General features: G+C 34.4%; 1 protein-coding gene across 18 annotated transcripts in view; it reads right to left on the reverse strand.

Moving 5' to 3' along the window:
* CCDC88A (coiled-coil and HOOK domain protein 88A) overlaps window positions 1–24948 on the reverse strand; it is a 120963-nt gene that overhangs the window by 25499 nt on the left and 70516 nt on the right. For 14 of the 18 annotated variants that reach the window (XM_076000786.1, XM_076000784.1, XM_076000781.1 and 11 more), the window contains 7 exons: window positions 23418–24488; window positions 21925–22052; window positions 17616–17757; window positions 10185–10349; window positions 5436–5597; window positions 4279–4556; window positions 3905–4048 (listed from right to left, as the gene is read on the reverse strand). In XM_076000786.1, the coding sequence (XP_075856901.1) occupies window positions 3905–4048; window positions 4279–4556; window positions 5436–5597; window positions 10185–10349; window positions 17616–17757; window positions 21925–22052; window positions 23418–24488 (2090 nt within the window). The remainder of the gene's footprint in view (window positions 1–3904; window positions 4049–4278; window positions 4557–5435; window positions 5598–10184; window positions 10350–17615; window positions 17758–21924; window positions 22053–23417; window positions 24489–24948) is intronic. The other 4 variants (XM_076000785.1, XM_076000782.1, XM_076000776.1 and 1 more) reach the window with 1 other exon arrangement.

A 24948-nucleotide genomic window follows, 5' to 3' on the forward strand; every position in this document is an offset into this window, starting at 1 on the left:
ACCCTCCTCGGCCTCCCACAGAGCTAGGATTACAGGCGTGAGCCACTGCACCAGGCCCTGGCTAATTTTGTAACTTTTTTTTTTAAAGCAAAGGGGTCTCACTGTGTTCTCCAGGCTGGTCTCAAATTCCAGGCCTCAAGTAATCCTCCTGCCTTAGCTTCCCGAAGTGCTGGGATTAATAGGTGTGAGCCACCATGCCCACTGATAAGAAAACATTTAAAGGACAAAAGAGGCTGAGTACTGTATTATGAAGTGTGATGAAAAATGGATTCTTTTTGACAATCACAAGCGTTCAGCACAATTGTTGGATAAAGATGAAGTGCTGAAACACAGTCCAAAACTGAGTATTTATCAAAAAAAGCTAATGGTGTTGGGTAGTCCAGCGCTGGTATTATAAATGGGCAAAGGACAGGAACAGAAACTTTTCAAAAGGAGACAGACTAATGGCCAGCAAACATATAAAAAAGTGTTCAACATCTCTAATCATTAGGGAAATGCAAATCAAAACTACAATGAGATATCACCTAACTCCAGCGAGAATAGCCCTTATCAAAAAGTCCCAAAACAACAAATGCTGGTGTGGATGTGGAGAGATTGGAACACTCTTACACTGCTGGTAGGACTGCAAATTAGTACAACCCCTATGGAAAGTAATTTGGAGATACCTCAAAGAGCTAAAAATAGAAATACTATTTGATCTAGCAATCTCACTACTAGGTATCTATCCAAAGGAAAAAAAGACATTCTATAATAAAGACATCTGCACTCGAATGTTTATAGCAGCACAATTCACAACTGCAAAGATCTGGAAACAACCCAAGTGCCCATCAATACATGAGTGGATTAATAAAATGTAGTATACATATACCATGGAATACTACTCAGCTCCAAAAAACAATGGTGAACTAACACCTCTTGTATTATCTTGGATAGAGATTGAGCCCATCCTTCAAAATGAAGTATTACAGGATGGAAAAACATTCACCACATGTACTCACCATAAAATTGGTACTAACTGATCAACACTAAGGTGTTCACATGATAGTAATACTCTTAGGGTACTAATCAGGTGTGAGGGGACAGGGTGGGGGTCAAGAAACCCATAGCTAATGGAAAGAGAACACACTGTATGTGGAAAGGACACACTCATAGCCCTGGCTTGGGTGAGGCAAATGCATTACATGTAACCAAAATGTTTGTACCGCCATAATATCTTGAATAATTAATAAATAATCAAGACTTAGTAAAATAAGTGGCAAGACCAGAAACATACAGTAAATAATTAGGTTGAATCAATGAATGAATGAATGCATACCATGAGTTAAACAACTGATTAAACCTCACTGAAACATATAGACAGCTATGTAATCAGTACCTGTGGTGGTGAAAGTTTTTCCTGCTGATGCTTCATGGCAAGAGGGTGGTGGTAATATAAGAAGATAATATGCAAGGTCCTAGATATCTCTTTGGCAAATACTAAGATGAGCTTTTTGAGTTTTTTATATTGTCCTTGAAAGTTGAGAACATTATTACCAAAATGCAAATGCAATTCAGCAAACGCAATTCTAAAATGGCTAAGACAACCTATTTCATGTATGAAACTTTCTTTCTTTTTTTTTTTGAGACAGAGTCTTACTCTGTTGCCTGGGCTAGAGTGCCATAGTGTCAGCCTCAAACTCTGGGCTCAAGAGATCCTTCTGTCTCAGCCTCCCGAGTAGCTGGGGCTACAGGCATGTGCTTCCATGCCTGGCTAATTTTTTCTATATATTTTTAGTTGGCCAATTAATTTGTTTCTGTTTTCAGTAGAGACGGGGTCTCACTCTTGTTGAGGTTGGTTTCAAACTCCTGACTTGAGTGATCCTCCCACCTCGGCCTCCCAGAGTGTTAGGATTACATGTGTGAAGAAACTTTCTTGATTAGGCATTATCTAAGATTAAATTTAGGCTATTTGGAGGAATGAATGAATGATTATCCCTCAGCAAACTCTTCATAAATACTTCTGGTGAAACAACTCTTTCTTATTCCACTTAAAGCCTTTTCTTTCCTTAGAACACAGACATGAGTCTATAAAAGTTGGGCAAGAATAGATTTGAGAGCAAATACTCTCTTCAGAACCACTATTCCCTCCAAGCCTGGAGAATTTTCTCAATCTCATGATTCTCAATTTCTTCTTCATTCTGGCTGAGTTCTTTCTCTGGAGGCTCCTCGGTAATATCACAATTAGATTCTTGGAAGGAATACCGAAATTCATGAACTATATCCCCAGTTAATTTTGACTCCCTCAAGAGAAAAAGGTTAGGTAAAAAGTATTCCCCAATATTTTGTATATAATAAAAATGACCCTTGTCCTTGTATGATCTAACTTATCTTCTACTATATATCTACTATATATCTATATCTATAACTTTAATCTTCTACTATATATACTGTATGAATATATCCTATAACCTTTTAATCTAACTTGGTGTTGAGCTTGTGGGAAGTTCAAATCCCCCAGTAACGAATTTCTTGTAACTATAGGAAATTAAATTCAAAACTGTTGAACATGAAAATGAAGATGACTTTAGAAATTTAAGATTTTTTTTAAAGGAAAAGATAAGTTTAAATCTAAAAATGGATTGTCTTAAATTCATAATAGGACAAATACTCAATGACCCCTCCTTGCATTTTGTGTGCTGCCTTTCAGCTCTCTTCAAGCTATGGCACTATAAGCATAGGTGCAAATGATTAGGCTGTTTAACCTTTTAAAGGTTTCTGAAAAACTGCCAAATATATACTCCTATGAAGCAGAAGGGTTACAGTTGGCAAGTTTTGATTTTCCAAGGCTTTCAGTTAAAAAATAATAGCCCCATGGCAATATGAGATCACTAATACATAACACAGTTAAAAATATAAGTACAAATCAATCAGCCAGGAAACTATGGGGCTGCTCACTTGTAGTAATTTCAAAAGACAAAAGAATTGGGAAAGCAGACTAGTAAAAAGAGAGAGAGACAGAGAAAAACAATCAGGTTTAATTATATTCGGCTTTCAATAAAGTATGTAAATGTTATCAAGGCACAGAAATGTTATATAATTTAACTTAAAAACTTAATTAGCTAACAATCAATGGATGAATAAATAAAGAAAATATGGTATATAGAAACAGTGGAGTAGTATTCAGCCTTGAAAAAGAATGAAATCCTGTCATTTGCAGCAACATGGATGGAAGTGCAGGTCATTACATTAAGAAAAATAAGCCAGACAGAGAAAGACAAATATCACATATTCTCACTCATGTGGGAGTTACAAAAGTCAATGGCATAGAGATAGAGTGTGGAATGGTGGTTACCAGAGGCTGGGGAATGGGGTGAAGAGAGACTGATTAATGGGTAGAAACATATAGCTAGATAAAATGAATAAGTTCCAGTGTTCCACAGTACAGTAGGGTGACTATAGTTAACAGTAATTTATTGTATGTATATTTCAAAATAGCCAGAAGGTTTGAAATGTTCCCAACACAAAGAAATGATAAATGTTTGAGGTGATGATATCCTAAATACCTTGATTTGGTCATTACACACTGTATGCAGTTATCAAAATATACATGTACCCCTCAAATATGTACAACTATTATGTATCAATTAAAAAACCCTTCAGTAGCTGAAAACAAGAGAGGAACAATAAGAGAAAATGGGAGAAATAGGCATTTGAATAATTGATTCTATAACTAACTGCATGATTTTGCTGGGTAACATACTTACTGCTCTGGGGTATATATTCATTTTTACTATAAAAAGGACTGTACCAAACAGTCTATTCTATTTTTTAACATTCTAAGTCCAAATTATGGTTGGTACTAAAAGGAGACAGTATACACTTTGGATGTAAGGCATAATACAGAATTAAAATATATAAATATTACCTATCATTTTCAATACAAAGTTTCTTGTACTCTGCAGCTACCATCTCATGGTTTTTATTTTCAAGCAGCATTTTTTCCTGTTCTACTTTGAGCATTTTTTCCAAATCTTCCAACTGTCCTTTCTGTTTTAGTAACTGATTGTAACTGGAAAAAAAAGTTAGGCATTTGGTTTATAATATTTTCAAAAAAGAAAACATTTTAGAAATGAGGAAAATAAGAGTAATTTATTAATAAGTATCACACAAAACACATGTAAATTTATACAAATTTCCTACATAAATTACCTATTAGATATATTTAATATATAGAATTTATTATACAACTTGAAGAAAACTGAGTTTAAATTCACAACACAATAAAATATAATAAATTACCGGTCTTCAAGATCTTTATGTTCCACCTCAAGATTTTTGTGGGCAGACTTTAGAGTTCCGTGTTTAGAGATAAGAGATTCATACTCTGAAGCCTGCCGTTCATGAAGAAGTTCCAGCTTTTCATGATCTTTGATCAGAGAATCATAGAGAGATTTTAGCTCTTCTCGCTCTTTGATTACAGATTCATTTTCATTTTCTAAGGAAGACTGCTGGATTAGGAGTTGTGCATTCTGGTTCATAAGGGAGGTACTTTGGGAATTAAGGGTGGAATTTTCAACCTATAAAAATACATATTGTTATCAGACAAGAAAAATAGTTCATGTTCTTTTTTAAAAATAAAAGTTTTATATTGTTAACTTGAGGACACTCTAAATACATTGTAGAAGACACATTTGCATTACACTGAGAATATTTGGATTTTAGCTTTCTAAAGAATAAGGCTACCATTTAATTTTGATTTTTGGAAGTGTTATATATGATGCATATATGTATATATACTTGTACATATATATGTTTTGGGTTGAATTTATATTAAATGAAGGTGATTAGCAACTACTTGCATTCTAATTATGAAAAAGTATATAATTTGAAATGCAAGTTTATCATTTCAAGAATTTAGGAGTTGACAGACCTGAAAAACTACTTTTGGAAATTTCTCAAGTTCAAATTAGATTAGTATTTCCTTTATCACTTAGAAAAAGGTTACAAAGGAAGAACTTTTTGATTCAGAAAGGGAACTTGTTTCTGCTCTTTAAGAGGTTTCAGACAGTTGCATTCTTTACGACCTGATTGCTCTGGTAGGTAGTGTTAAGAGAAAGATGGATCCTTTGAACTAAGTAAGGATAAGTCTAAAGACAACATTCCTATGCTGTCTTGTTTTCTAACAACTAAACTGATAAGACCATAAAGTAAATATAAATTATCTTTGCTCATTTATATTTATTGAGTGAATTTATTAATTAGTATTTAGAGGCTCTGACATTTTAAAAATGCTGACATATGAAAGTCTGGCATGGCACTAAATTAAAACATTTTAATATATCTTCAATTAATTGTTAAATTCACTAACACATAATGTTTCCTATGGTTAGCCTCCCTTATTTTAATTGCATAATTCAAGAAATTGGTTGCACATCCCCAAAATATTACATTACAACCTGAAGCTTGGCATTCTGTGTTTGAAGAGTGGTATTCTGTTCCTGTAATGACACTGTCTGCCTCTGAAGTGCAAGAATCTGAGCCTGCAAATTATTGTTCTGTGTCTCAAGTTGCTTCAGTTGAGTTTTCAATGCTTGCTTCTCTGCTTGCAGTGTAGCATTCTTAATAAAAGAAAAATACCCATAGATATTAAAAAAAACATCAAACATATTTCTGTAACATGCTGTAATTTTGTACAATGAGCACTTACTACCATCATGATCAAAAAAAATCCAACAATCTTAAAAGAGAAAAAAACCAAAACATTCCCTCACTATCCTAAATTGTAAACAGACATTTAATCTAAGAAAAAGAAGGCAATAATACTTCTTAATGTCTTCATATACAATTGTGCCTGTGTCCCATCTGCCTTATAGTATCCTCAAAATAAAATATTCCATTCTTTAATATATTTATTGACCCAAGAACTAGGAGGGAGTTATACGCTTTTAATATTGCTCAAAAGTGCCAAAGTAAGCCAGGCGCAGTGGCTCACACCTGTAATCCTAGCACTCTGGGAGGCCAAAGTGAGCAGATCGCTCAAGGTCAGGAGTTTGAAACCAGCCTGAGCAAGAGCAAGACCCCGTCTCTACTAAAAATAGAAAGAAATTAATTGGGCTACTAAAATATATAGAGACAAAAAAATTAGCTGGGCATGGTGGCGCATGTCTGTAGTCCCAACTACTCGGAAGGCTGAGGCAGGAGGATTGCTTGAGCCCTGGAGTCTGATGTTGCTGTGAGCTAGGGTGACGCCACGGCACTCTAGCCTGGGCAACAGAGTCAGACTCTGTCTCAAAAAAAAAAAAAAAAAAAAAAGTGCCAAAGTATTGCTTGTTGGCCTTTTGACAAAAAAAATAAAGAAAAAATAAAATTATTTATAATTTTCAAAAATATTTTTTAAAAAGAGTGCCAGAGTGTCCAGAATAAGTGGGGCTATGTCCAGGAAAGGTGGTGTGCCAAAGGGAAATGTATACATAGGTGAGTGGTGGTTCCAGTAATACCAGCTAAATAATTATTTGTAAGAGAAGTTTTACGAGAACCATCTTACCCGTCTGTTTACAAAATTTAGCCCATAATAGTCCTAACAGATGTTACATATTTTCTTCAGTTATTTTAGTTATACCTATTCTTTAGTATTTTAGTGGTATAAAATTCTTTACTATTTTAGTGGTATAAAATACCAACACTCTATTCCAATTAAGGACTTCTAGAGCATATCCAAACAAAACATACCATTTTCAATTTTTCCAGTACATGTGGCCATATTTCAATTTTTATAGCTAAACAGGTAAATTACTATGTAGATCATTATATTTAATGTGATAGATGTTAAAATGCTTGTCATGGATATTATAATACAGCATTATCTCTAAATAAAATTTCATGAAAAATAAATTAGCATCAAGCATAAACAAAGAACCCTCCAGAAAACAGAAATAAAACTTTAACATACAAAAAGGCAATAATTGGTCTATCACTGTAATATGTATAAGAAGATCATTCTTATCATATCTCTATATAAAGATAACATTCATTTTATTGGCTTTCATGTTATATATATAATCCATGCCACTATGTAAAAGGCAGGTGATGCTTAGACCCACATATTATACCATAAACTCAAACTGATGAAGCAAAATTCTTTAAGATGGGTCTGGATATTTTACTTCCCTTTTGTTCATTTGTTCAAATAAAAAGGATGAAAAAATTTACACTGGAAAAAATACTATGGAATATTCATGTATTTATATACTATCTTGACACAAAGAAGTGAACCATTTTTCACTTACATATGTGAAATACTATTGTAGTTTAGCACTTTAGAAACTAAATTATATGATTAGTCCAGATAGCTCTAGGAATAAGAAAGATTCCTATAATAGATAATGAATAGAAGAATTAGCTGAGAAGGTATCTCAGAGCAGGAAAAAAATTTACAATAGAAAAGAAAGTGAATAAATATAATACTGGCAAATAAACAAAAATTACCAGTCTATTATAGGACTAACCATTTTTATAACCCTTTTAGCTAAAATGACTAACATGACAACCAAGAAATTTTTTCTCCAATGGAAACTTATAAAGAAAGACAATGGGAAAAAGAGATTTACCTTATAGAACTTGACAGTTCTATACATGACAGTTCAATTTTCTAAAATGTAATTCTGAATCTAAGCGATAGAGGTATATATATCACTAAGTAATTTAAAAAGGTATTTATAAATAGCCAACAAATATATGAAAAGATGCATAACACCTCATTCATAATTTAAAACATGCAAATTAAAATTTTTCTCTTATCATTTTAATAAAATTAAAATTCTGGGTAATACCAACTGTTAACCTGGAAAGATATATATACTCTATTAGTGGGACTGAAAATAGGTATGATTTTTTTTAAAGGCTAATACAAAAATATCAATTAAAATTACACACACACACACAGGTATGCATATATATATCTCCTTTGTTTTAGCAATTCTACTGTCAGAAACTTAGTAGCCTATGAACGTGGTCATACACAGATTTTCATTGCAGAAAAACCTAAAAATAACCATAATGGCCAGAAATGTGAGATTTATTTAAATAAATTATGGTAACATTTACACAATGGAATAATTATTAAACAAAATGAGATACACCCATATGTGCTCAAATAGAGAGATATCCAAGATAACATAGCTGAAAAATGCAAATGAGAACTTTATGTAGTATGATTCCACAGGTAAAAATTTGTAAAAGAAATATACTTCTATATACAGAAAAACCACATTTTTCTAGAAAGATAAACTGTTAATAGTGATTTTTTTTAATGAAAAAGGAGAAATCAATGGTATGGGGATTAATTTTTGGTTTTAGGGCTCCAAATTTTAAATAAAGGGTATTAATTTTATGTTAAAATAAAAACAATAACAATAACCACAACTAATTTATTTGTTATGTAAATTCCTTAAGTTAATTCATCTTTGAAGAGTAAATATTTGTTGTTGAGTTTACTTATTGTTTACTATCAAGTACTTATTGAACTCATTTAAGCAAATATTTATTATGTATCTACTACCTACCAGGCACTATTCTAGATACTGAAGGCACAGTAATGAAAAAGAAAACTACCTGCTTTCATGGAAGCTTTTTTTCACTGGACGAACAACAAATAAATGAATTTTAAAAATAATTTCACTTAGTGAAAAGTGCTAAGAAGAAACTAAGGCAGTGGAGTGATAGTGAATAGTTTAGGTTGGGGACAGCTACGTTACTGGGGGAAGGAGTCAGGGAAGACCTCTTCTAGTATATACATGGCATGACACCCAAATGCTGAGGGAGACAGCCATCTGTACCAGGCAGAGGAAGCAAACAAAAAGACTCTGAGGTAGGAACAAACATAAAAAGGCCAATATGGGCCAGGTGTGGTGGGTCACACCTGTAATCTTAGCAGGCCGAGGCGGGAGGCCGAGGCAGGAGGATCACTTAAGGACAGGAGTTCGAAACCAGCCTGAGCAAGAGTGAGACCCTGTCTCTACTAAAAATAGAAAGAAATTAATTGGCCAACTAAAAATATGTAGAAAAAATTAGCTGGGCATGGTGGCACGTGCCTGTAGTCCCAGCTACTCGGGAGGCTGAGGCAGAAGGATTGCTTGAGGCCAGGAGTTTGAGGTTGCTGTGAGCTAGGCTGATGCCATGGCACTCTAGCCCAGGCAACAGAGTGAGACTCTGTCTCAAAAAAAAGGCCAATATGACCAGAATTTGCTTACTATGTTCAAGGAGTTAAGCATTTTCCAGATATTAATACATAATAATATCTCCAGATTTAAAAAGGGGGAGGGTATGGGAAGGGTATCTCTAAGGTTAGAGATGTAGGCAGAGCAATGGTAGGAATGACACAAAAGAATTTGGATTTTATCTTCATTGAAATGGGAAGCCACTGAAGATTTTAAGTGGTGAAGTGACAAGATGTAGATTATGTTTCAAAAGATCATTCTGGCTACTGAATTGAAAATAGATTTTTTGTGGGTTAGGAGTGGAAGGGGGAGGGCATTTAGGAGGATATTCTATAGTCTAGGTGAGAGATGACAGTATCTCGACTTGAATGGTAGCAGCAGAGCTAGAAGAGTAGGTGGGTGAGGATTATCTTTCCAAGATAGAATTGACAAAGCCTGCTGATGGACTTATATGAGGATAATGAAAAAATGCACATCAATTAGTTCTTCAGTCTTTTGTTTTTTTGTTTTTTTTATTATGTAATCAAGATATTTGTATTCAGTCTTTTTTTTTTTTTTTTTTTGAGACAGAGTCTCGCTTTGTTTTCCAGGCTGGAGTGAGTGCCGTGGCGTCAGCCTAGCTCACAGCAACCTCAAACTCCTGGGCTCAAGCGATCCTCCTGCCTCAGCCTCCCGAGTAGCTGGGACTACAGGCATGCGCCACCATGCCCGGCTAATTTTTTTTATATATATATCAGTTGGCCAATTAATTTCTTTCTATTTATAGTAGAGACGGGGTCTCGCTCTTGCTCAGGCTGGTTTTGAACTCCTGACCTTGAGCAATCCGCCCGCCTCGGCCTCCCAAGAGCTAGGATTACAGGCGTGAGCCACAGCGCCCGGCCTGTATTCAGTCTTTTTTATATTATAAAATAAATCAGTCATGAAAATACAAAACCAGATTAGAAAAATTTTCTAAAAAAGTATTCCTACCAAAATTTAAAAAATACTTACATTTCTTTCTACTTCAATTAATCTGTCTTTAACTTTCAGAAGCTCTCTTGTTGTTTCTTGACTTTCTCGCTCCCATTTGTTATCTTCACCAGATACTGTAGGAGAGCTCTGTACCATCCTCTCCTCATCTTGTCTCTGTTTGAGGGCTTCATAATTTTTTTTCACCTAAAATTTCATTTAAAATATTTTAATGGGGAGAAAAAAAATCACCAAACTTGTATTACTCACAATGAATTTGACTCTGCCCTGGTCTGGTGAATGTGAGAGACACTTTATTTAAAACTGTGATAAACTCTATCACTTGAGTGTAAAGAAAAAAAAAACAGTAAAAATTTTGTGATATGTATGAAATATATATGAAAATTATTATCATGATCACAATTTGTGCTTTTAAAAAAGCAAGGCCTTTCCTCCTAGAAATATTAAGTATACTCTGCTTATGTGCCATGTTCCTAAAACATATTCTGTAATTTCAAATCTTATTGTTTGTGATGAAAATGGCCCTGAAGAATAGATTAGTGGATAATGTTGCTAAATACTAATGATTCTTTTCAGAGCTATCTAGAACCAATCTAGAGATCTGTATATAAAGAACAAGTAACGATTTGACATGTTAATAATCTTAAAAAGGTACCTAAATTAAAGTTGAGGAATTATCTTTAAATGCCTGCCCTTTTAATAAAAATATATTACCTAGAATGAACAATGTTAATACATAAATGACTTCTTTTTTTTTTTTTAAGGAAAAATGTTTTATTCATCCCATCTCTCTTCTAGAACATTTTTAAGGGTCATAAATGACTCCTTTATTAAGATCTTAATCCACATGTAATTACTGTAATTTCTCTTATAAGGAGTGAACAATCCAAAGATGTATTTTATTCAGGATTTTTTTTCTTTTTTTCACATTAAGTAGAGATAGGGTCTTGCTATGTTGTCTAGCCTTATTCAGAAGTTTTCAGTTTTGAGTTGTCTCTCTTATTTTAGGGTGTAATCACATCAGAAAATCCTGGATAAAATATATCCTTGGATTACTAACTACTAATAACCTGTTCATCTTACATGACCAAAATTGCCAGATTTAATTTAATAACTCTCTTCAATTTAAATTTACTAATATCTTGAATAACTAGTTTATCCTAGGAGATGTTTACCATAAATCTCTAAATTAACCCCAACCTTTAAATTAAAGCAAGTATAGAAATGTTTAATAGTTTAATGCAAAACTTTAAGAAAGCTTGTGACTCAACAATAAACTAATATTGCTACCACTGAGTTAGGAAATAATGAGGTGAGACTAAAGAAAAAACATGCCAAGATACCAAGATAGGATGTAATGTAAAGTTTGGTAAGTGATCTAAAGAGGGGTTCTAGGCCGGGCGAGGTGGCTCACGCCTGTAATCCTAGCACTCTGGGAGGCTGAGGCGGGCGGATTGCTCAAGGTCAGGAGTTCAAAACCAGCCTGAGCGAGACCCCGTCTCTACCATAAAAATAGAAAGAAATTAATTGGCCAACTAATATATATAATATAAAAATCAGCCGGGCATGGTGGCTCGTGCCTGTAGTCCCAGCTACTCGGGAGGCTGAGGCAGGAGGATCGCTTGAGCCCAGGAGTTTGAGGTTGCTGTGAGCTAGGCTGACGCCACGGCACTCACTCTAGCCTAGGCAAGAAAGCGAGATTCTGTCTCAAAAAAAATAAAATAAAAAAAATAAAGAGGGGTTCTAGGATCCTGATTTTCCAAGTTTTTTTTTTTTAACAGCCTAGTAAAAATAGATGAGTGACAGCATTTACAGTCTCCTAGCTTATAAAAATTTCCCACACCGCCCTTTTTTCTAGGCTTACAAAAGTTATAAACATATGCCATTATTAACAGAAGGGGAGCTAAGAATAAACTCATGGTTTCTCATTTTTAGCCCATTGTTCTTTCAACTAAGCATTAAAAATGGTTCCTTTTCTTTTTTTTATGGTTCCTTTACTTTATGTACCATTAATTAATACAGGAAGTAAAGGAACCATAAAAAAGGGGGTAGGGGCCCGGCACGGTCCTGTAATCCTAGCTCTCTGGGAGGCCGAGGCGGGCGGATTGCTCAAGGTCAGGAGTTCGAAACCAGCCTGAGCAAGAGCGAGACCCTGTCTCTACTATAAATAGAAAGAAATTAATTGGCCAACTAATATATATAGAAAAAATTAGCCGGGCATGGTGGCATATGCCTGTAGTCCCAGCTACTCGGGAAGCTGAGGCAGAAGGATTGCTTGAGCCCAGGAGTTTGAGGTTGCTGTGAGTGAGGCTGACGCCACGGCACTCACTCTAGCCTGGGCAACAAAGCGAGACTCTGTCTCAAAAAAAAAAAAAAAAAAAAAAAATTTAGAATCTGAGGGTATTTTGTAAACAAAAAAACAAAAAAAAAAAAAAAAGGGGGTAGGTAGCAAAAAATTAAATAAATAAAAAAAATTTAAGAAATCTCTACATATACACAGGAAATGAATAAACTGAATCAAGATAAAACAATCAATGTAACAAAGTAATTTAGAGCTAATTAAAAATTGTCAAAGTTTAATTTAACTAAAATTAAAAATATTATAAATTATCATGCTTATAATCTCAGCATTTTTGGAGACAGAGATGGGAGGGCTGCTTGAGGCCAGAAATTCCAGACTAGCCTGGGCAACAGAATGAGACCCTGTCTCTAAAAAAAAAATTAGCTAGGTGTGGTGGTAGATGCCTACAGCACTATCTACATGGGAGGCTGACACAGGAGGATTGATTGAGCCCAGGAGTTTGAGGCTGCAAGTAAGCTATGATGTTGCCACCATACTGTATACCAATCTAGGGTGACAAAACAAGACCCTATCACCAAAACAAAAGCAAACAAAAAATTTATATATATATATATATATACATACATAAATTTTCAATGGTTCCTAAAGATAATATAATCTTTAAAATTAAGGTATAATTTACATAGTTTCTAATGTAGATTTTAAGTGTAATTAGGCATGGCATACATCCATGTAACCTATATATCAATGCGACAGAACATTTACATTTCCGTTACTCTAGAAAGACTCACCAGGCAACCACATTTTGATTTCCTTCAACAAAATTTAGTTTTGCTTATTCTAAAAATAAATAAAATCAGAGAGTATATAATCCTTTTTTATGTATATGTTTTTCTGAGCATGTTTCTAAGCTTTATCTATGTGTTGACTGTATCAATTTCTTTTCAATCGCTGTGCTATATTCCATTATATGTATATACCAACATTTGCTTATTCAACTAGGTTGATCAAAGTGTTATTCCCAGTTATTTTTAATTGGGATGGTCACTGGGTTATTTCTAGTTTATTAATATGATGAATTAAGCTGTTACAAAAATCCATTTACTTATGTTTTCATTTTCCTTGAAAACTGTCAGCTGATAGGTTAGGTATATTTGACTTTATAAGAAACTGTCATACTGTTTTCTAAATTAGTTATAACATCTTACCATTCCTACCAATATGTGTGATAGTTGCAGTTGCTGCAAATTCTCACCAATATATGATTAATATTTTAATATAAATTCTAAAATCAACTTTTTAATCTATATATAAACCTTGTTGGGATTTTGATTGGGATTATGTTGAACTGACAGATCAATCTGGGGAGATCTGCCATTTTAAAAATATTGAGTCTTCCAATTTATGAACATGGTACTTAATTTACTAGGGTAGCAGTTTAATTCCATTTTGTTAAAAAAATTAAAAAGTATTCCTTAGGTGTTTCTAGTATGGAGATCTTACATACATTTCCTTAAAGTCATCCCTAAGTATTTCATGTTATTTTATGGTATTGTAAATAGTGTATTTCTTTTAAATTTCATTGCTAATATATAAAAAATACAACAGATTTTCATATATTGACCCTTATCCTATGATAATGATAAGTTCATATTAGCTGTAGAGATTTTTCTGAGAAATCCTGAGGATTTTCTGTAAATATAATCCTATCATAGATGAATAAAGATGTTTTTACTTCTTCCTTTCAAATCTATGCCTTTTCTTCTTCTTAGTTCACTGATTAGTAGAGTGTTTAATAGAAACAGGGAGAGCATTATCTTTGCTTTGTTCCTGATCAAAAGGGAAAAGTGGGCCGGGCGTGGTGGCTCACGCCTGTAATCCTAGCTCTCTGGGAGGCTGAGGCGGGCGGATTGCTCAAGGTCAGGAGTTCAAAACCAGCCTGAGCAAGAGCGAGACCCCGTCTCTACTATAAATAGAAAGAAACTAATTGGCCAACTGATATATATATAAAAAATTAGCCGGGCATGGTGGCGCATGCCTGTAGTCCCAGCTACTCGGGAGGCTGAGACAGAAGGATCGCTCGAGCCCAGGAGTTTGAGGTTGCTGTGAGCTAGGCTGACGCCACGGCACTCACACTAGCCTGGGCAACAAAGCAAGACTCTGTCTCAAAAAAAAAAAAAAAAAAAAAAAAAAAAAAAAGGGAAAAGTGATTAGTCTTTCATAATTAGGGATGAAGTTAGCTGTAGGTCTTTATTTGGCAGATGTAGTTCTTTCTACTTTTTCTACCAATTATTGAGAGATTGGTATTAAAGCTTCTAATTATAATTGTGGATTTGTTTTCCTCCATGCAGTTCTATAAACATTTGCTTGACATATTTCGAAGCTATTATTAGGTGCACATTTAATGTTGTTATGTCTTTGTGCTGGAATGACCCCTTTATAATTGTGAAATGAACTTCTTTAGCCTTGGTACTATTTGTTGCTCTAAAATTTACGTTGTTTAATATTTATTTATTTATTTATTTTGAGACAGAGTCTCGCTTTGTTGTCCAGGCTAGTGAGTGCCGTGGCGTCAGCCTAGCTCACAGCAACCTCAAACTCCTGGGCTCTAGCGATCCTACTGCCTCAGCCTCCCAAGTAGCTGGGACTACAGGCATGTGCCACTATGCCCAGCTAATTATTTTTTGATATATATATCAGTTGGCCAATTAACTTCTTTCTATTTAGAGTAGAGACGGGGTCTCTCTCTTGCTCAGGCTGGTTTTGAACTCCTAACCTCGAGCAATCCACCTGCCTCGGCCTCCCAGAGAGCTAGGATTATAGGCGTGGGCCACTGCGCCCGGCCTGTTGTTTAATATTAATATAGCCAATTTAGCATTCTTCTGATTAGTTTTAGAATGATGTATCATTTTCCATCAAGGTTTCTTATAGGCAGCATATAAGTGGCTCTTGCCTTTTTGTTTATTAATTTCTGTCTTTTAACTAGGGTGTTTAGACTTTTTATATCTAACGTGATTATTGGCATGCTTTGGTTTAAAACTACCATCTTAATGTTTGTTTTTATTTGTACAATCTGTACTTTGTTCTCTGTTTCTTCTTTTTCTGCCTTCTTTTGGATTTATTTTTTATGATTCCATTTTATTTCCCTTTTTTGATCATATTAGCTATAACTCTTTCTCATACTAATTTAGTGGTTACTTTAAGGCCTTATCCTATTCACATTTAACTTTCACAGTCTATCTTGAAATGATATTGCCTCTTCATATGTAGTACTAAAAGCTTAAGGGTGGGTGCAGTGGCTCATTCCTGTAATCCCAGCATTTTGGGAGGCTGAGGTGGGAGGATTGCTTGAGGCCAGAAGTTTGAAACCAGCCTGGGCAACATAGCATGATCCTATCTCTATAAACATTTTAAAAAATGAGCTGGGCACGGTGGCACTCGCCTGTAGTCCCAGCTACTCAGGAAGCTGAGGTGGGAGGATTGATTGAACTCAGAAGTTGGAGGTTGCAGTGAACTATTATTGTGCCACTGCACTCCAGCTTGGGCCGTAGAGCAAGACCCCATCTCATAGGGGGAAAACAAAAAGCTTAGAACAGTATAATTCCAGTTGAATACAAGTGTATTGCAGGAAGCTACTCCACAACAGTAATGTCAAGATAGCTGAAAGTAGAAGACAATGATGGAGTTTTAAATCTCTACCTTTCAAACTTGGAACACATATACCAATCCATACCAAAACTCACTTATTTTCTGGCTGAGTAGCTTTATGAAGTTGATTTTATTTGTAACCCACTGATATTGCTTAATAAGGTAAAAAATTCAGGACATAAAACAGATTCATCAAGTCTGGTACCAAGTTTTACTTTATTTTTTGGATAATCCTTTATTTAACTAAACAGTTCTAAAATTTATTCTCTGGTTCTGAGAATGTATGGCTGAAAAATACATAAATACATACAATTTATTTTGTAACCATATATGTTCCACGGCAATGTCTGTGACAAATACCAGCAATGATGGCATGGGCTAATGGTGAACAAACTTCCTTTTCTGCTTGAGAAATTCAAATTTAGTTAGCTGTTTCTCTGGAAACCTGACATAACCGGAAAATTCTGTTACTAGGCAACATTGCTTATGGGAAAAATGACACCTATTTGGACTAGGAAAAGTGTAAATACCTAATAGGAAGCCAAATCTCTAACCTTCTCTGCATGCAGCAATTCCTATAATTGGTATGTTCATCTTGGGGATCTTAAATCTATGCCTTTGGAGTTTTTGCAAGAGGTAATGGAACATGTGGAACATGGGGTCTCAAAGCCAGGGCAGCTCACACACACACCCAATGTGAATCTCATCTTGCACCCAAACTGTCATCTGGTGGGAAGATGACTACCAGCCAACTATGTGAAGAGGGATGCTTAATACTGTCTGGCGAACTAGTTGTATATCCTATAATCTTCTAAACAGAGTGATTCTAAATGTAGCCTATAGTCATCTTGTCAGTCTGAATGTTTAGTTGACTTTAAGATCATTCTTGGTAGCACTGCAGAGACAATAAAAGGAAAAATAAACCAGAATATGACTCTACCAATCTACCATCTACTAGCCCTATGAAATGGGAAAATCCCTTACATCTCAATTTACTCACTAGGGAAAATAGTTGCCTCTGCTTTGCTAACTTCACTCAATAATTCCAAGTATCTTAAGAAAACAGATCTAAAAACCCTCCAATTTATGAGATCAGGTGTTTTCTACCACACAAATGATTTTCCTCTATTTGGTATCCTCACAACCCTATCTCTGCCTATCAAAACATTACCTGGATTCTCAATAGGAAAAGAGTACCAGAGTAAAGTGTCACTATCTCACTGAAAGCTTTTCCTAATACAATAAGCCTGCCTCTTCCTTATCCCACCCCTACAATTCTATGTCCCTAACTGCATGAGGGACATTACACACATGAAATAGGACTGAATAAATTTTACCATATCCATATGACAAAGGTTTGTTTAGGAATAATCTCAAAATTATGAAAAATGAAGAAACAGGCTAAATATTGATAAAATTTTAAATTTTTTTTTTTACATTTTTCTGTCCAAATATTTATAAAATAAATGATGATTAAAACTCTTTCCAAGAAAATCACTTACTGTTTTAAGTTCTTGGCGTAATTGCTGGTTATAATTTGTGGATTCTTCTAATCGAGCCTCTAAAGCAGCAATTTTTTCTTCTTTTATTTCAAGGGACTTCTTAAGAGTAGATTCTAATTTTGATTCCAGAAGTTTATACCTACTATCCGAGTACAAAAAGAATATAGTTCATCACTGGCTGGAGGTCAGAAAATTATTTTAAAAGATAATTTATGACCACAAATATTGATGCCGTAAGTCTTTTTTAAAAAGAGGTAAATTAAATTACCCTCTTCCTACTGCCCCATTCCTCCTTTAAAACTATTCCTAGTCACAAAGCAATAAAATCACTGAGTGAACAGAGCTCTAGCATACAGTCTAGACTGACAAAAGCAACAATTAATGCTCTCAAATGGAATCTAGAAGATCGAAGTCCCAAAATATTCCTTATAGTATTATAATAGAATGTATATAGACTGGAGGTGGATGGATTCATTACATCAACAAGCACTTGCCTACAATATTAATTATACAATTAGCTTATAAAAAGACCCATGAACTGTTAAGACTTAAAACTTATTGAAGACTTTGTCTTCAAGGTATAGAGAAGTTAGAGTAAAAAAGGTAATGAGGCCGGGCGCGGTGGCTCACGCCTGTAATCCTAGCACTTTGGGAGGCCGAGGCGGGTGGATTGCTCAAGGTCAGGAGTTCGAAACCAGCCTGAGCGAGACCTCGTCTCTACCAAAAATAGAAAGAAATTAATTGACCAACTAAAAATATATATACAAAAAACTGGCCGGGCATGGTGGCGCATGCCTGTAGTCCCAGCTACTCGGGAGGCTGAGGCAGGAGGATTGCTTGAGCCCAGGAGTTTGAGGTTGCTGTGAGCGAGGCTGACGCCATGGCACTCACTCTAGCCTGGGCAACAAAGTGAGACTCTGTCTCAAAAAAAAAAAAAAAAAAAAAAAAAAAAAGGTAATGATATACTCATGACATAGGATACTGGTCACAGAGTGGTAAGGAGCAGATAGATGTGACTGTCAATATTCTAATTATCTTTCTGAAAGGTGGATACATGAATAATTATATTATTATTAAGTCAATTTTTTTTCACAAAAAGGACAGGGCATGAATACAATCTGAGAGTGCATCATAAACCAAAAATTATGATCCATTTCTTACACCTGAGGACCCTGAAGACAAAACCAAATAAAAACCTGAAGTGTATCTATGAGAAATTTCAGCACATTCTGCTTTTTATTATGATTAATTTATATGTATATATTTTCTGCTCAATCAGATTTTAAGTTCACTGAATACAGAGAACAATTCTTACTCATTTTAGTATTGACTCGAGTCAACAACCTTTTTTTCTTAAAGCATTTACTGAGTCTGATTTTGGTTATGTTGAATGTGGGACATCTGAGTTCCTTCTGGACTTTCCTGATGGAGATGTACAGTAAGCAAAGAAAAATGAGGACCACTGGTGAGATGATGGATGGGAATGTTCAACATACAGAATGAATGGATTAAGAGGCCTGAAAACATAATCCCACAAACAACTATATTTAAAGAGATGACAGAGGAAAAAGGCTATTAAAAAAGAAAAACAGGAATGATTACATCTGTGTACAATTCTACCAATACATTTACTTTGTTGCATTTTAATTTATCCATACATTCAATTCTATAACCAGACTATATATTACTTGAAGGCAACAAAAAGTATCTTAATAGTTGTACCTTCAAAGGAGGTCAGAGGAAATAACATAAATTAGAAAGATGGAAAAGTTAGACTAATAAAGAGATTAAGGAAATCATCTGAGATCGATATACATAAATTCCAAGATGGAGGGCATAAATATTAAAGGAATTTATGTTTATGAGCTTCTATTTTATTTGTATGAAGGCTATCTTAATGGCAAAGAAGCTGGTTTAGTGGCATAAGACACTTCTTTACTGATTCTCACAAATTCAGTTACAGTTATCGACTGCTCTCAATTCCATTTCCTAAAAGCTTTAGTTCAACATATACCCTTATCTCCATGTCTAATGCTTTCATTATATAAATAAATATATGTGGAATAATGAATGCATTACATCTTGCCTAGACTATTACAGGAGCTTCCTAACTGGTCTCTGTGCCTCCAAATTCACCCCTTTTCTAATCCATCCTTCATATCACTCTAATAATTGCTCAACATACTTTTGTGCTTTTATATTAATACAAATGCCTTTCTCTGCATAGAATGCCCTTTCCCACTGTCTCCACCTTGCAAACCTCTATCATTCTTCAAAGTTCAGTTAAAGTATTATCACGTTGATGTTTGCTGATCAGCAGATGGTAAGAGCTCAATTAAGATTAACTAACTGTATGAACTAAGGTTTGGGAAGAGGTGCCAAACAATATAAAGGGCCCACCTAAAACTGGGTTCATAAATTTAAAAAAAGGTGAATTTGGGCAGCTACATGGTTTACTCTTCTTTTTCTTTTGCCAAAGATATGCAGTGCAGTGTTTTACACACAGAAAATAATAAATCTATTTAAATAAAGAAGGAATGCATATTCAATATCTATATTAAAAGACAGTCAAATAAATTGGTTCTTAACTATCGATTCAAACAAAAAATATTTCTTCATGAAATATCTGTGTAAGTAATCCAACAATGAATTGAACTGATTGATAGAATAAATGCCTCAAATTACTTCTCGTTATTATAGAACTAACGTTTTTGTTTTTTTGAGACAGAGTCTCACTGTGTTGCCCAGGCTAGAGTGCCATGGCGTCAGCCTAGCTCACAGCAACCTCAAACTCCTGGGCTCAAGCCATCCTTCTATCTCAGCCTTCTGAGTAGCTGGGACTACAGGCATAGGCCACTATGCCCGGCTAATTTTTTCTATATATATTTTTAGTTGGCCAATTAATTTCTTTCTATTTTTAGTAGAGATGGATTCTTGCTCTTCTAATCTAGATGGAACCATGCAGCTGACTAGATGCTAAATCAAAGACTTGAAAATCAGATTAACTTTGTTTGACAAACTATAATTACCGTAAGAAAACAGAAATTTTCAGGCCTGGTGCGGTGGCTCACTCCTGTAATCCTAGCACTCTGGGAGGCCAAGGTGGGCGGATCATTTGAGCTTAGGAGTTACAGACAAGCCTGAGCAAGAGCGAGAACCCTTCTCTACTAAAAATAGAAAGAAATTAATTGGCCAACTAAACATATATGTAGAAAAAATTAGTCAGGTATGGTAGCGCACACCTGTTGTCCCAGCTACTCGGGAGGCTGAGGCAGAAGGATCACTTGAGCCCAGGAGTTTAAGGCTGTTGTGAGCTAGGCTGATGCCATGGCACTCTAGTCTAGGCAACAGAGTGAGACTCTGTCACAAAAAAAAAAAAAAAAGAAAATAGAAACTTTCTTTAAACCTATAGTGATCATTTTTAAGATTAAAGAGTATATGAGAGGCCGAGTACAGTGGCTCACGTCTGTAATCCTAGCATCTGGGAGGTCGAGGCAGGCGGATTGCTCAAGGTTGGGAGTTCAAAACCAGCCTGAGTAAGAGCGAGACCCCGTCTCTACTAAAAATATATATATATAAAATATATAAAACTAAAAATATATTAAAAAATTAGCCAGGCATGGTGGTGCATGCCTGTAGTCCCAGCTACTCGGAAGGCTGAGGCAGAAGGATTGCTTGACCCCAGGAGTTTGAGGTTGCTGTGATCTAGGCTGATGCCATGGCACTCTAGCCTGGGCAACAGAGAGAGACTCTGTCTCAAAAAAAAAAAAAAAGAAGAGTATATGAGTTAATTTTTTATCCTGCTTGTCAGGCCTCAGTTTTCCACATTTTTATACCTTTATTATTTCTTAGTATTTTCCTTTGTCATATACCTTCCCTTCATTTCTCTTTGATTCTGTATTTTGGCAAATAAAGAAATGAAACAAGTGTGACATTTATACACATGATTCAAATAAAAAATAACTTGTTTAATTGTCTGTGTATTTGATGAGGGATAAGTTTGTTTGTTGTTCATGTCTTATTCTGCTTTCAGAGGCAATTATAGTCTCCGATCTTCTGCTACCTGTGTGGCATCCTGTTTTACTGTTTTGTAATTGTATTTATATAATAACATTTTAGCTTTCTGTTTTCTTGTATTAATATTAGATTGCCTTTGATACTTTTTTTTCTTACACGACTTTCTCTAAGGGAAGAAAGGAACCAGAAATAGGATAAAATACATAACTGTTTTCTGCAGCTAGTACAGGAAATAATTAATGTTTGAGGAAAAAATATAACAAACTATTTGCCAAATAGACTTAATACTCACCTGTCATCAGTACTCTGCTCATCATGTAATAGTCGCTCTTTATTTAACCCTATCTTCTCAAGCTCATGAGTTAATTTTTCGAGATCATTGTTCATCTGTTGAGTCTTCAATTTTTCACTCACCAAATCCTTATTATAAGAGGAATGCACAATCCATGTAAGTGCCAAGAGCATAAACATCTAATAAAATCAGCTAAGATTCTAATTAGCATCATCTAGGAATACATTTAATTTGAAGCAAGAAAGACAGAAATATTGTCACTGAACCTTTCCTTCATCATTGAACAGTAGGTTAAACAAAGTTATAACCTAATTGAAACAATTTTTTTCCTTCTTTCCTTTTGCTAATACTGTTTTTTAACTCTGTTAAAAAGAAAAAGGAAACTCTTTACTTGTACGTACACACCTTAAGTTTGAAAACTGTAAAGGAAAAAACATATATCCATTTACTTTTTAATAATGAGCTAGAACTTCAGTGTGTATTTCTTCCTATAAATATATATTGGATACAACACTCCTCTCCTACCACAAGGCCCCCTGCTCCCTGTGAAAGAGACCTAAGGTATTGGTCTGAATTAGGGGACGTTCTTAGATGTTCAGGCACAATGAGCCTGTTGTTCATGTCTGTAAGACTGTAGAACAGAAGAAAACAATAAAAAGGTCCCTCTCTCAATGCCTCTTTTGCAAAAATGCAGACTCCTCAATGTGACTTTCTGCCAGAATGCTAAGACACTTTTTAATTGAACATGAAAAGGATTATCACATATCATACTGCACAGGGATGGCAAAAAAGAGCCTTATCTTCTGATCTGCACTAACTATGTTTCACAGGACATACTGCCAATCTACTCTTGTAAATTTCAGAATTCTTCCCAACACAGATCCAAGCAACTACTAGTTGTTCAGTGTTGACCTTTAAGTTTAACCTGATTTGTATTCTCTGATTTAGAGGTCAAAATTCATGGAGTCTGGGTTTGAATCTAGTAATCCCTTTATTAGCTGTGATTCTGAGTAAATTATGTAGTGTTTCTGAACCTCATGTTTCTAATCTGAAAAAATGGATATAATATCTACAAAGAATTGCTAGTAAAAATTCTATAAATATATATAAAGACAACTTATATGAAGTCTTTAGCCCAGTACTTGGTACAGAACAATAAATAGTAGCAATCATGTTTCTTTATTACACTTAACATTAAGAGTCCTGATCAAATATTTTAATATTATTTTGACATAATAGTTTAAAATTACAATGTCATAAGTGAGAAACCACATGGAAATTTTATTACCATAAATTCTTGAAAAATACAATTTATATGTACTTCTTAGTTTAACAAAAGTAGGAAACCGGGAAGCTGTTTCTAGTTCTAATTCCAAAATTCTACTAAACCATAAAAAAGACAATACAAATTACTGGTGGGTTCCAATAAAACTTAAAGAAACTTTGAGTTAAAAATATAAAAAATACTTGCTTAAGTTTAGGAAATATATTACCTCACGCAATGTAACCAAAGTTTTTATATCAATAGTTGCTCTTTTCACGAGCTCTTTATTTTCTTTCTCTAATTCTTTCAGACGAATACAAGATTCTTTATATATACCAATTTCTTTGAATAGGGTTTTGTTTTCTTTTTCCAAATTTCCAATCTTCACATTGTTTTCTTCTAATGTGGTATCTTTAATTTCTGCTTGTTGTCGGAGTCTTTTATTTTCCTTCTCCAATTGTTTCTTATCCTTTTCCAGTTGGGAAGTCTCTTGTTCTAATGATTTATTTTCTTTTTCCAGCTGTTCTAGTCTTTTGCTAGATATTTTTAATTCTTCTAGGTTTTTCTGCAATGTTTGATTTTCCATTTCTAAGTCTTGCAGTTCACATTCTAATTGCTGGATTTTTTTATTGCTGTTCTCTAGAGCTTTCTGTAGCCTTTGATTTTCTGTATCTAAACCCTGGTAGCTAACTTCTAAGCGTTCTGTTTTCTTGCAAGATGCTTTCATAAGCTCTAAACCTTTCTTAAGTTGCTCTTTTTCACTTTCCAGTTCTTTGTTTTCTAGTTGTAGCTGAGCCATTTTCATGCTTGCACACTTCAAAGATTCCACATTCCTTCGCAGTTCTAAATTTTCCTCATCAAGTTGGGAATTCTCTTTCTCTAGGGATTCTAGCTGAAAAGTAAGGTTTTTAAAGCTATCCAATGTTTTTTTTAATTTTCTATTTTCTCTTTCTAATTCTGAATTTTCTTGTTCTAAGGCTTCAATTTTTTCACAAGTAATTTTTAAATTAGTTATCTTTTTCTGTAACAATTCATTTTCTTTTTCAAGATGATGCAACTCATTTTCAAGTTCTTCTGCTCGTTCTCCTTTTTCTTTATAATGTTCCAATTCTTTTCTAATTTGTCTTTTTTCAAATTCAATCTTGCTTAGTTTGCTACTTGTTTCTTTAATAGACTCATGGAGAATTTTATTTTCTTTTTCAATGTCTTTCACTCTTGCTTCAGCACTTATCTGAGAACGCTGCCTTAATGAAGATACTGTTTGATTCAGATGTTCATTTTCCTGTTCTAATATTTTAATCTAATTCAAAAAAAGAAAGAAGGAAATTAAAAACTATAATTGAGCAAAAGCTAAGATTCTGAATTACATAGTTTTTCTCTTCCAAATACAGGGACAAGAGAACATAAAAAGGTGCTAGAATATCTGTTTTACTTTTAATTCTGACAAATATTTATTGAAGACCACTGTGTACATGTACTGCCAGGTCTTTAAAGTTCATGTCTTTAAAGAATTCAGATTCTACAGGAATTACTAAGAGAGATGTATTTTCTATTAATCAAAATGGTCTTCAGATTTATAATTACATGCTTCTAATTAAAATACTAATATAGACGAAACACCAGCACATACCTCCTTGTATGTGGAAGGTTTTACTTCCATTAAATAATTTTTACAATGCCTATACACAGTGGGTCCTCAGTAAATATGTTGTGTACGATATGTGTGTATTCATTCCCCCAAAAGTTTTCTAATTAGGAAA

The sequence above is a fragment of the Microcebus murinus genome, chromosome 3 (genome assembly GCF_040939455.1).
Source record: "Microcebus murinus isolate Inina chromosome 3, M.murinus_Inina_mat1.0, whole genome shotgun sequence".
Lineage (NCBI taxonomy): Eukaryota > Metazoa > Chordata > Mammalia > Primates > Cheirogaleidae > Microcebus > Microcebus murinus.